Consider the following 13,270-nt stretch of genomic DNA (forward strand, 5'->3'; position numbering starts at 1 on the left):
GACACCATTAGCGCAATTGCAGTATTATCATGAGTTAATCACCGTTTATACTTCCAATTGTCCCCTGTGTCACAAACTCCTATGACTAGGTCATTTTTTCAGTTAGAAACAGAGCTTGGAAAAACTCCTTCTTTGGACTACAGCATGCAAATCTACCAAGCCAACATGGTCATTAAAATGGTCCCAGAGTAACTATTCCAAGCTCCAATGAACCATAACAGCTAAATAGAACCTTCATATTTAGAGGCAGTGTACCTTTTGAGATAGGAAAAGTTATTCTGGGGGGCTTTTGTTGTTTGGGACTACAACTCCCCAAATCCACCAAGCCAACATGGCCACTGTAATCCAAAACTTTGCTTTCTATTGCATCTACAGCTAAATGGAACCTGCGTGTTCAGACACAGTATAATGGAGCTTGGAAATGTGACCCCTTTTTGGAATTACAAGACCAGAAATCCTGCTATCAGCTGCAATCTAAATGAATAATGTTTTTTAATGATGTGCTTTGAATACCAAAAAACTGAGGAGAAGGCTTTTCATCATTGTGTCCTGCACACACATTCACACACACACAGTTGGTAAAATTCTAGAATTGCCTTCCTTGATGTTGCACCCCTCCAAAAATATTGGACTACAACTCTCATCAGGGGTTATGGTAGTCGTAGCCAACATCTCTGGAGACTCATCAGGCAAGGGAAGGCAGTCCTAGATCTCTCATTCAGCTTTTGGGGGAATAATGAGACAAGGCAGCCTCCTCCATGCCATAGGTCTTGCATAGCTCAGGCCAAACAACTCAGGTTAAGCAAGATCCTAACTTGCAAAGGTCTTGCAAGGAGTTCTGGTCAGACACAGCAGCATATCAGTGTGGCGTGAGAGTGACATCAGCATTTGGAGAAATAAAACATTTTTGTTCCTTACCAGACAGTGGGGGTCCCAATAACCCCCCGATGCTCATCACCATCAGGCACAGACCCGTGGCGTTCATCACGCGGGTGACACCGACAAGCTCTGGCAAGACCCCAAATGCCACCGTGGCAAAGCTGCCTGCACTGGCCCCATAGAGCAAGGCCAGGAGGAGGGCACCAACGTAGGTGGTGGCCAGTGGGAAGCAGAAGAGGCTACAACCCGTGATGGAGTTGAGCAGCAGCAGAAGATGGACTGGAGACAGCAAGCGTCGGTCCACAAAGAAGCCAGCCAGGAACCGGGCCAGTGCATCTGAGAGGGCAGCGAGGGAGACCACGAAGGCGGCTTCGTAAGGATGTAGACCCAACGCCCTTCCGAATGGCTCCAGGTGAACGTATGGCATGAAGTAACCAGCTGCCAGGAGAGCCACGCCAAGAGAGAAGACCCCAAAACCTCTCTGGGTGAAAAGACCCAAGTCAAACACCGAACCTGAGCCAAGCCGCTCCCCACGCAAGGCCAGAGGTCGGAGGAGAGCCCCACAGACCAGCAGATGGAGGCCCAAAGCGGAGGTCACAAGCAAGGCCCCACGCCAGGCCAAGGACTCAGCCAGAAGCCGCAAGAGTGGGGACAGAGCGAAGGAGGAGAGGCCGTTGCCCATTAGTGCCAATCCTACGGCCACGGAGCGGCGGGTGGAGAAGTAGCGGGAGAGCGTGCCCATGACGGGGGCAAAAGCCAGTGCCCAGCCCAGACCTGGGGGAAGAAGAAGACAAAAAGGAAAGAGATTCAGACACAATCCAAGATAAGGTGGCCCCTTGCCAGTTCAGGATTGTCCCAGGCCCTGAGATTAAAAGGTTCACTACAATAAGAAATAGAATGCATTGCAAGGCAACAGCAGGACGGACACGATGCTGTGTAATAAGTACTGGCCAAATAAGCTTCTATCCTGTTAAAATCCCACTTTTCCAGCCTTGTGTGATAAAGTCTTTAGGAAAGGCCCCTGGGGATGTTGTTAAGGTTCGCGCATTAAGTACCAACTGCACCCACTCACAGCTAATGCCCTTCCAGCAACACCTGAACTGAGAACAAAAACTTTTTCAAAATGTAGGCTTCTCACTAACATCATCCCCCCCCCCCGTGTATGATTTTTTAATATATTTGCTTGATGAAGAAACTCTGCTCTGGTGCCATAACAAGCTACACTTCCCAGAATTCCATAGCATTGAGCCATGGCAGTTAAAGTGGTGTCAAATGGGATTATTTCTGCAGTGCCGCAGCAGACTCGGCCTCTGCCTGCGGAAGGTGGAGCTCACATCAACTCACCAGTCAGAAGTCCCAGGGAGAGGTATAACTGGAGCAAACTGGTGCTGAAGGAAGCCCAAAGCAAGCCCAGCGAGGAGACCAGTCCTCCCAGCATCACCATGGGACGAGCCCCATAGCGCATGCTGGCTGCCGTGCCAAGCGGACCTGCAAAGGGATGGACAAGGCAAATGTGAAGAAGCAGAATTATTTTCACAGCTTTGGAAATTGTGGTATCAAAATTGCAGATGTTCCAATTGGGCAAGAATACATTGAAAGATTAGCATGGAAATAGATGGATATCATTGAGAGAGGAGGAAGGACAGAGCCAAGAGAGCACCTTTGAGCACATGCAGAGTGTCTGATGTGGGGTATGATTTTGAGACAGATAATGCATGCAAAAGTTGGGGAGGGGCACAATTCTATGGTCAACACATGCCTTGAGAAATTGTCTCTCTAGGAATCTCTAAGTCCTCCAGTATGACTCTATGGTTAACGTCCAACAAAAGTTGACCATACAGTTGTGCTGGAGGACCTAGAGATTCCTAGAGATGACACATTAATCAAATCTGCAAATAATCAAATCTGCAAATGTCAAAGCTGCATGATTCTATGATTCTGTGAAATGGGGAAGGCCAACTGTACTCACTTGCAAATTGTTCCATTGCCAAGGCAATGGCTGTCACCCAGGAAACCTCAGCCGCTGTAGCGTCGAAGGCGTCCACCAGATCTTCAAAGAGGACACCCAGCGACCGCAAGATGCCATAGGTAAGAGAGTTGGCCAGGAATCCGGAAAGGACGACAAACCAGCCCCAGCCTCCATCAGGGGGTTCTTCAAGGGGGAAGGATGGCATCTTGGTGCAAAGGACACCTGAACAAACTGTAGTTGGGGGGAAAATACAATGCATTGACAAACTATGAACATAAATCCCATGCACACAATATTCTTCTTCCACAGATGTAAAACTATATTCCCTCCAACAGTCCCAAGAGTCCAACCACTTAGGCTGCATCTGCACTGCAAAAATAATCCAGTTTGACACCGCTTCAGCTGCCATGGCTTAGTGCTATGGAATTCTGGGAATTGTAGTTTTGAGAGACATTGAGCCTTCTCTATCAGAGGGCTCTAGTGCCACAACAAACTATCATTCCCAGAATTCAGAGCATTCAGCCATCATGGTTGAAACAGTGTCAAACTGCATTATTTTTGCCCTGCAGATGGAACCTATCTCCCACTTTTTCAGCTGGTTTCAAAACATCCTGGTTTCTTACTCATCCTCCTACTTTCTCCCTTTGTCCTCAGCTTACTGCAGTTGCTCCAAAGTACACAAGTAGTTTGAACTCAGTTAGCTCAATAGAGGGGTTAGGAAAGGAGCAGGTGGCATCACATCCTTCCAAGTCGGCTCAGGCAAAAGCAAACTGCTACAGCCTTTAACCATCTTGACCAGTTTTCATCTGAGAAAAGCTGAAGGGCATGGAAACTGGAGACTGAGAGAGCACAACTTGCCTAAGGTCATCCAGTGGGTTTCATGACTCTGGGGACTCCAGAGACATAGTGCAACATTCGCCATGTTGGTTTTCAGTTTTAAGTTAATGCTAAATCTTTGGGGACTGTAGGGAAATTTCAAGGCATGGGCAGAATTCCTATTTGAAGAGGTGATGCCTTAATGAAATTAAATTAACTGTGGCAGTTAAAGCGGTGTCAAACTGCATTATTTCTATGGTGTAGATGCACCCTGTCATCATTAGATGTGCCTTGGGTGGTGCTGGAATCAAGACAAAGGCCTATCATGCAAATCTTAAAGCTCGCCAGTCACATATAAGGTGATACTGACAAGATGGAAGTGCTGCTGGTGAATAGGGGCAAATGTAGTGTGGCAACCCTATCACAGGGCGTTTTGTTGCCAGGTTTCTTCAGAGGGGATTTCCCATTGCCATTCTCTGAAGCTGAGAGAGTGTGCTTCTTGCCGAAGGTCACCCAAACAGCCAGCAAGGAGAGACTTTCATGGCTAAGCTGGGATTCGAGCCCTGCTCTCCAACGGCATTGTCCAGTGCTCAAACCACTACACTGGATGGCCCTTGGGGGTCCCTTCCCTCTCTAGGACTCTATGTATTCCTGCATGGCAGAAGAAGGGGCTGGATTAGATGGCCCTTGGGGGTCCCTTCCCTCTCTAGGACTCTATGTATTCCTGAATGGCAGAAGAAGCGTCTGGACTGGATGACTAGATGGAACTACAGCACTTCAAGCAGTGCATTATTTCTACAATGTAGATGCACCCTCAGTCTCTGCTCACAAGTTGTGGAGTTCCTTCTATGGGAAGTTCAGTTTCCTGCTATTTTTCCACGTATATTAACATAAAACCTCCAACAATAACACAATACCAAACCCCTTTATTTGTGTGGTCTGTCTTAATTTTTTTTAAGATGTTGCACATCTCCTTGAAACCCATGCTTGGAGAAAAGCGGGATATACATTAAATTAATAACATTAATTTATAATAAATTGATTATACATTTTTATTTAAATATATATTTTTAAGGGAGCAACCACTGCTAAGCCTGCTAACCAGATTTAAAAAGGCGTTGTTTCAATACTTAGCACAGATAAACAAGGGATAATCCAGAACCGGTTGGGGAAGAAGGTGCAGAGATGCTGTAACCCAACCTGCCTGGGAATCTTAGTTTTTCAAGGTGGGGACAATGGGAAGTGTCATGTATGGAAAAATAACCAGTTTTTTTTTCAATTAACGCACAATATTGACAATAATAACAACACAAGACTACTGGGGATGATGGTTCTTATTCTTGGATTACCACAAAATAGAGAAGGAAAGATAGCCAAGATGGGAATATGGATCAGCGAGTAGGAAAAGATCAGTTTGGAGAAGAAGACAAAGAAACTGGGGAAGGAAGGAATGTAGTTGATAATTTTACACAAAATTCTAAAATTCCTAAATTTCAATGCAGGGGAAGAGTTTGGAAAAAGTTACTTTTGGGGACAACTGCCATCCAACCAGCAAAGAGAGTCATAAAAAGTTATAATCCCCCAAATGATTCCCTTTTCCTGATCTGGAAATGCATCTTTTCCAAGCCAGGTTTGGTGGTGGTTAGAGATGGGATTACATTGATTTATTTTTATATATTGATGGGATTTATATCTCACCTTTCTCCCAAAATGGGATTCAATGCAGCTTAAAGCAGGGTTGGGAACTGTGTGACCCATCAGACTGCAAGACCCATCAGCCTCATAGCCAGTTGATAGGCATTGATCTACACCTTTTTTGATATATCCAAATGATAATCTCTGACCTGCATCTTGATATCAAAAAGTGCATCTTGACCTGAGTAGCTATATGGCCCTAGCATGTGATCTGAAAAGAACAGGTTCCCACTGAAACAAGGCGTTAATTGAAAAAATTGTGCGTTAATTGAAAAAAAAACCTGGTTATTTTTCCATACATGACACTTCCCATTGTCCCCACCTTTGATATGTAAACGAATTTCCTTTCCCAGCTTTGATGAGATCATGCCAGGAGCTGCCTTAAAGATGCGATCATGTCTCTCTTTGTGATTGAGGGGGAACCATTTGAATCAAAGGAATGGCATTTGCATAGCCATTTGGGTCCCTGCTCTGCCCCCACATTGACTACGTTATTTCCTGAGTCTTGTATGAATGTGTGAGCATCTGTGCCTGCATGTTTGAATCCCTGTTTCCAATAAAAGAGACACTGGTTGTACTTAGAGCCTCTGCCTCATTTCTGGATTTCTAGTTCCTGGTATACAGATCGAAGGGGCGATCCCATCTGAGGTGTAGAAACAGGCCTCCTCTTCTGACCTTGAGCTAATTAAATTCCCCATTGATAATTTGGTCACTGTTCACTGTTACACAGTCTAGTCAAATGATTAAGGAATGCTGGGAGCTGCAATCCATTTAAAGCCATTTAAAGGAGCACACCATTCCCCCTGCAGTAGTTCTCAACCTTTGGCCCTGCAGATGTTTTGGACTTCCGTTCCCAGAATCCCCATTGGCCTCCCAGCCAGGGCTTCTCAGAGCGAGTCCATACTATCTGGAGACCCAACGTTGGAGAACCACTGGCTTAGAGGATGAGAAGCAGGAGTCAATAAAATGCACCCCTCATTCAAAGGAAGCTATTTCTACTAACCCAACAACCAGCAATGAATATCTGCAGATTTTACCGCTTGCTTCTTTCCTCAAATCTGAAGGTGCAAAACTTTCTGCCACTCACAGCCCCCCAAAAAACTATAACTATACCATGTTTTTACCTGCAACAGGTTAATGTTGATGAGTGTTGTTCTTGCAGTGCAGGTCTCTAGGAACAGATCGAGTCCACTGGTCTCCGAAGGCATACAGACCCCAGGAGAAGCTGAAATGAACAACCTTCCAGGTGGCATGAAATGGGCACCCCTTGGCACAAACCCTGGAGGGTTTTAAAAAGCACAACCAATCCCCATTCTTAAAGGAAAGGTGTGCCACGTGCCTGCCTTTCCAACAAAGGCTCCAGCACCTTTCTCAGCTGCACCTCTGCAAACACATGGCCTAGCTTGCAAGAATCCCATGCTGCACCAGTTGAATTTCTTCCTGCTCCCTTTTACTTTTAAAAGGGACAATTGTCAACAAATAGAAAGGTAGCAAGGTTGCAGAAGTGATACAGGCTAGTAGTACAGTGATACAGCTGGGCCTGTTACTCTCTCAAAATAGGGTAGGATTTAATATAAACTTGGATCTGCTTTGGGCTCAGAACATCTTCACTCCATATCCTAGGAATTCATCCCAGAGTATGCATGAGAGTGCTACTGAGCATGCACAAAGATCTATTGGGTCATGTGAAATGGGGATTGGAGATGCAAAAAGCCCTGCTCTGCTCCCAAATTTTATTTGGCTGAACCTGGCCAACCATTCTGTGAAAATATTGGGAATGGCCTCACACCAAGAGAGATCCAGCAAATACACAGAAACCCCACACATCTTGCATTGTCTACCTGATCTCAGGCATAGTGATTTTCCCATCTGGGGACTGAATTGGAAAACTTTCCATTTGCATTGTATGGAGCTGTCCCTCATATTGGAAAATTATCCTTTCAAAACAACCTGTTCCCATTGAGATATGAGGAGTGGGCAAAATGTGGGCCATACGTGGCTCTTTTGTGGCCCGTGGCCTCTCCAGACCATCCTAGTATTGGCTGTGAAGTGTGTGTTACCACTACTAGCATTGCTTAAGAAATGTAACTTCCCTTCCTCCATCCCCCTAGACCCCAAACACACATTACAAACATAATGCTATAGTGGTCCTTGGTATCCACTGGGGTTTGGTCCAGGGACCCCTGTGGATAGCAAAATCCATGGTTGGTCAACTCCCATGATAGACAATAGGGTATTATTATTATTATTATTATTAGCCCTTGGTATCCTCTAGGGTTTTGTTCCAGGACTGTCCATGGATACCAAAACCTGTGGGTGTTCGAGTCCCTTTAAATACACCGTGATAGCGAAACTGTGTCCCTTGTATAAAATGGCAAAATCATGGTTTGCTTTTTGGAATATATATTTTTAAAAAAGATTTTCAAGCCATGGATGCTTGGAAGGTGTGGATGCAGAGGGCTGACTGCATCTGTAATACTGAGGCTCTGGCTTCAGTAACTCATGAGCCATCCTCCTCCTTTCTGAGCCAAATGCCTACCTCACTGAGTTGTTGTTAGGAAAAAATAGGCTCAGGCCCATGTATACTTCCCAGGCCAACTGGGGGTGGCATCTGTCTTGGGGGGCAATCAATCTCCTCCAGATCTGAGTTTCCAATTTAAAGAAGCTGCCCAAGTTTGCAAAACCTATCCCCAGCCAGATGAGGTTCTGCACCTGCAGGGATCTCCTTCGATGTTCCAACTAAAATCCAGAGCGAATTCACTGTCCCAGCATTTGGGGAGCCATTGCAAATTCTTTCTTAAAGGATGAGAGAGATCACGAGATACTGCTGAGCCTCACACACTCCTTACACCTGGGAGCAGGGTTCCAGGTCTGAGCAATGGATTTAAGACAGGTTTTTAAGCCTCCATCCCTCTTTCTTTCTTTTCCTTTTTTAATAAACCAAACAAGAGAGAAAATAAATTAAAACACTTGTATCTGTAGAGCGGGTCATTTCAAGCCCTTTTGGCCAGAAGGACATTTAAATGTTAAAAAACAAAATTGTCGATTTTAACATAAAGCACACTGATGCAGATTGGACAGGTCATATATGAAAGCAAAGAAGTTTGCAAAAGCTTCCAGGCAAATTGGTCCCTTGTTTGCAGAATGGATTCCAAGCCCAGACAGTGTGCTTCCAGATGTCTCAATGCACATTTCCAGACAGGGAGCATGTACCTCTCCTGTATTTGGGAAGATGACTTCTTTTCTTCCTCCGTTTAATCTGTTAGCCTTCCTCTAGCATCCCTTTTCCCTCCCTGGAGGAATAGGCCTTCATGGCCTCTTCATTGCACTGGAAAGGAGGAGAACCAAGGCTTGGAAGGGAAGAAAACTTGTCCATTGCTCATCCATCACAGGGAAATGAGAATACAAGCAATTGACATTTTATCCTGCCCCTAGACAATAAATAAGAAGGTGAAAAAACTGCACCGGAAAGGAGGCAAACCAAGGCTAGGAAGGGAAGAAAACTTGTCCACTTTTCATCCACCGAGAAGGAATGAGAACCTCAGGAATAAAGGTTAAACCCCATCTCCAAGTAATAAATAAAATGGGGAGAGAAAGAGTCCCAAGTGGAGCGTTTGGAAAGCTCAGTTCTTCCTTCAGACCCAATATTGGGAAAAAGGCAGGATATAAGAAAATAAAATTATAATGATAATGATAATGATAATAATAATAATAATAATAATAATAATAATAATAATTCCTCACTGCCATTCCCTTGGCCCCAGAAAAAGAAAAAACCTCCCCGCAAAGTCCTTGAAACGGCTGGGGGTAAAAACAAGAGGCTATGTCAATTTTGGAGAAAACAGGGATGTTTTTCCTGCGAGGAGGTCCCCTGCTCCTGTCCCTGCAGCTTTTGGAAATGAATCTCATGCCCATTATCCACACACCCTCATTCTCTGGGTGCGTAGCGGGTGTTTTGTGGTCTTTCCCTCCATCTTTCACAACGTTGTCAGCTTCAGGTCGTAGCTCCGCCGGGTCAGCTTTTCTGGATCATTGGAGGCCATGAGCGAAAAATCATGAAAGATGTCAAGATACGTTTCATCTCCTGGAAGAAGCATCCGCAAAGAACAAGTCGGTGAAGACTTCATGATGCACCCTGTCCACTAAAGAAACCCACCGTCTTCATCCACAGAGTTTGGGAAAGTAAGTGTTTTTTTAAGTAACAATTCCCAGAATGCCCTAGTCAGCCAAGCTAGCTTGGAGGGTCTGGATGGTTTCTCAAGAAAAGCTTTGCTCATCCACACCCCAGAAAATGACCCCACAAATGCACTGAGACAGTGCCTTCACAGCCTTTGGTAGTTACGTAGCTGGAGAATTCTGGGAAATGCCAAGATGTCTCACTTCAATTATGTCTATTTTAACTAATTTTAGCCTATACTTTATAATGTTGCTGTTTTTGTTTTAAAGTAGGGGGACAAGGGATTATGTAGTGTTGGTTATGTATGTATTATGTATCTTACTGATGTATTTGTGCTATTATAACCCGCCTCAATCCATAGGGAGAGGCGGGATATAAATAAAGTTTATTATTATTATTAATTGTAGTTTGGGGGGAGATGGCTAGGTTTTTTTTCCTAACAGTGCAATCCTTTGCATTCCTAACTAGAATTACCACGATTCTTTGAAGGACTCTATTGTCCAAAACACACTTCAGAAATAATCCAGTTTGAGACTTCTTTCACTGCCCTGGCTCAGTGCCAGGGAATTCTGGGAACTGTAGTTTCACGCGATATTTAGCCGCCTTTGTCAGAGAGCTCTTGTGCCGCAACCAACTACCATTTCCTAACACTGAGCCAGGGCAGTGAAAGCGGTCACAAACTGCATTATTCCTGCAGTGTATTTGGGACCTGTAAGAACAGAGCTATTTTAAAAAGGGATTATTTTAAAGCAGTGGTTCTCAAGCTTTTGCCATACGGATGTTTTGGACTTCAGCTCCCCTAATCCCCAGTGGGCAATGGTCAGGGATTCTGGGTACTGGGAATCCAAAACATTTGCAGAATCCCACAGTTTTAAAGCAACTAGCCAAAGGTACACAGTCTATCCCTTGTTTGGTCTCCCAGCCCTAACTATGATGGGGGTCCCTGTTATTTCCATTTTACAGATGGAGAAAACAGAGGCCGAGACTCGCCACAAGTCTTGATGGGCATTGCCCAGATGTTCTATCCAGCTTTAATTAATTTAATTTGTTCTCTGCCACATTTTATTGAATGTTAACATATACTTATATGTATTATATTTAATTATTTTCATAGAATGTACACCATAGGCAGGTTTATTTTATCTATTTTAATTGACTGTATGTACAGCACTGTGTAAATTTACAGTGCTATATAAATAAAGAGTAACAACAACAACAACAACAATAATCCAAATGAATAAAGAACTTGGGGTTATGACCACCAACCCCCTTCTCACATCCCAGAGTTCCCCTTCCTTTCCTATCCTACCAAACCAGGTGGACACTCACCCGACTGACCCAAGGCAAGCTCCGCTTCACGCATCTTGGCCAACCGCAACCTTTGGTGGCAAAGAGAGGGAGACATAAAAGAGAAACCATTGTAGCTCACAACAGAGAGGGCAGACCTCCCCATAGCCAAGGGCCAGGAACCACGCAGCCCTCCAGGTGTTGGACTGCAATGCCCATCAGGCCATCCAGGACCTTGACAACAGGGATCTTTTTGATCCTTGGGACCCCCCGTCCCTTTGTCTTACAAGGTGACGATATCGGCGTTGGCCAGCTCTATGGCGATGCTGAGGGGGTCCTTCCCTTCCCCATCGACTGCATTCATGTTGGCACCACGTTTGAGAAACAGACATGCCAGCCTAGCAGAAGGAAGGAAGAGGAAACAAGTCTTCTGGAAGGATGTTTTCCTGCAATGCACCATGAGAGGTGCATGGATCAAGCATTTTGGACAGTTTTGCAGACAGTATTTTTGCAAAAAGAATTCTTACAACAGCCCTGAAAGGCAGGCCAGTCCCCTTTTGTTATCCTGACTTGACAATACTAGGATGGGATATCTGGCACTTGTTTATGGGTACCCAGGCAGACCACAGAGGAGCCAGCATGGCTTAGTGGTTTGAGCGTTAAACGACGCAAAAATATATAAATTCCAAAAAGCAAACCTTGATTTTGCTATTTTATATAACAAACCATTTTACTATGTCAGTGTATATAATGGGACTTGAGCATCCACTGATTTTGGTATCCACAGAGGGTCCTGGAACCAAACCCCAGGGATACCAAGGGGTTTAATAATAATAATAATAATAATAATAATAATAATCCCTTATATATAATGAGATTTGAGCATCCATGCATTTTGTTATTCACAGCAGGTCCTAGAAGCAAACCCCAGCAGATACCAAGAGCCCACCGCATTTCCAAAGCTCTAACCTATTCAGACTAATAGGAGTACTATATTTAATTTTGAACTTTTCTCTCTTTTTTTAATTAAAACGATGTCACAGACGTACCCAGTGTGACCCAAGACGGTGGCGTGGTGGAGGGGGCCCCGGCCCCGGCTGTCTGGCTGGTTGACATTGGCACCATTTTGCAGCAAGAACTCACAAGCCAACAAGGAATTCTGGGTATAAAAAAAACCCAAAGAGATTGGTAGAACCAGTAAGAAAGGAAAATTTGAGACCATCAAGCCCTTCCCACTTGCTGGTGCCGTGCCCCATCCCTACCCTTCTCCCCAGACTCACGGCTTCTACCGCCTGGAGCAAAGGGGTACGACTCTCATGGGCCGCGTTCACCCAGTTGACGTCCGCACCATGGGCCAAGGCATCCGCCATTGTGGGCAAGCTGGGGGGAGCAGCGGCTGCGCGGTAGAGCAAGGCCCCTGGATGCAGACTCTGGAGATCCTCAGTAGCTGGAACTGCACCTTCTCGTGGGGACCCTTGGGAAGACAGAGGAGTTTATCACACGGGAGGAATTTCTTTTAATTTCGAATGAAAAGAAAGTGGGACCAGAACGCATTCATGTGAATTCACAAGTTCTGCAAATTTATGTGAATTCGAATTGTGTTCAAACTGACTTTCCATTGCCCTAAAATAGCTTGACATTGCTCGAAATTGCGTGTGATCACCTCTCACGCAATAACATGAAATCCCATGATTGCGTTTGGACAGACTTCCCATTGCCCAAAATTGCATGTGGTAGTCTATCATGCAATAATGTTAAACCCCATGATTGCATTCGGATTGCCATTGGATTATACAGGTACTTCCAATTTCCCTGGTCTGATAACGTCCAGAGAAAAAGCATATCAACCAAAGGGCACAAGGAATACAAGTCACTCACATCAGCCTGTCTGGTGGCACATGGTTAAATGCCTGTACTTCAGCCACTCACGAGTTCAATACCGGCGAAAGGGCTCAAGCTCGATGCAGGCTTGCATCATTACAAGGAGGTCACTAAAATGAGTACCCAGATTGTTGGGAGCAATTAGCCTACACTTTGTAAACCGCTTCGGGGGTGCTTAAGTGCACTGATAAGCGGTGCATAGGAATGTACTTGCTATTGCTATTGCTATATCTGCACCACCTTGGTAGCTTCAAGTGTTGGACTACAAACCTCACTATCCCAATGGGGAGGGGTACGTGGGTGCTGTAGTCCAACACATCTGAATGGTATCCAGGGTGGAGAGGCATGGCTTATATATCATCTCTGTTCTGGAGAGACACCCTCTATGGCTGCACCCGCACTGCAGAAATAATCCGGTTTGAGATGACTTTCACAGCCATGGCTGAATGCTATGGAATTTGGGAATTGTAGCTTGTTGTGGCACCAGAACTCTCTGACAGAGAAGGCTAAATATCTCACCCATCCTGCACTATGGGAAGGACACAGGGGGAAAAGGGGGGCAAATA

The 13,270-nt window shown here is 45.0% G+C and overlaps 2 protein-coding genes across 5 annotated transcripts in view; both read right to left on the bottom strand.

Moving 5' to 3' along the window:
- Positions 1–9,078, bottom strand: part of SLC16A11 (solute carrier family 16 member 11) — a 26,397-nt gene extending 17,319 nt beyond the window's left edge. For 3 of the 4 annotated variants that reach the window (XM_042475471.1, XM_042475469.1, XM_042475468.1), the window contains exons 1-3: positions 2,849–5,560; positions 2,224–2,367; positions 919–1,653 (exon numbers count right to left, since the gene is read on the bottom strand). In XM_042475471.1, the coding sequence (XP_042331405.1) occupies positions 919–1,653; positions 2,224–2,367; positions 2,849–3,257 (1,288 nt within the window). In that variant the 5' untranslated portion in view covers positions 3,258–5,560. Of the gene's footprint in view, positions 1–918; positions 1,654–2,223; positions 2,368–2,848; positions 5,561–6,483 lie in introns of those variants that run through there. The other variant, XM_042475470.1, reaches the window with a different exon arrangement.
- A 7-nt stretch (positions 9,079–9,085) lies between these two features.
- The window catches only part of ACAP1 (ArfGAP with coiled-coil, ankyrin repeat and PH domains 1), a 32,120-nt gene continuing 27,935 nt past the window's right edge, over positions 9,086–13,270 (bottom strand). The window contains exons 19-23 of the mRNA XM_042475467.1: positions 12,104–12,297; positions 11,873–11,982; positions 11,111–11,221; positions 10,866–10,915; positions 9,086–9,443 (exon numbers count right to left, since the gene is read on the bottom strand). Of these exons, the coding sequence (XP_042331401.1) occupies positions 9,337–9,443; positions 10,866–10,915; positions 11,111–11,221; positions 11,873–11,982; positions 12,104–12,297 (572 nt within the window). The 3' untranslated portion in view covers positions 9,086–9,336. The remainder of the gene's footprint in view (positions 9,444–10,865; positions 10,916–11,110; positions 11,222–11,872; positions 11,983–12,103; positions 12,298–13,270) is intronic.

The sequence above is a fragment of the Sceloporus undulatus genome, chromosome 6 (genome assembly GCF_019175285.1).
Source record: "Sceloporus undulatus isolate JIND9_A2432 ecotype Alabama chromosome 6, SceUnd_v1.1, whole genome shotgun sequence".
NCBI classification, from domain to species: Eukaryota; Metazoa; Chordata; class Lepidosauria; order Squamata; family Phrynosomatidae; genus Sceloporus; species Sceloporus undulatus.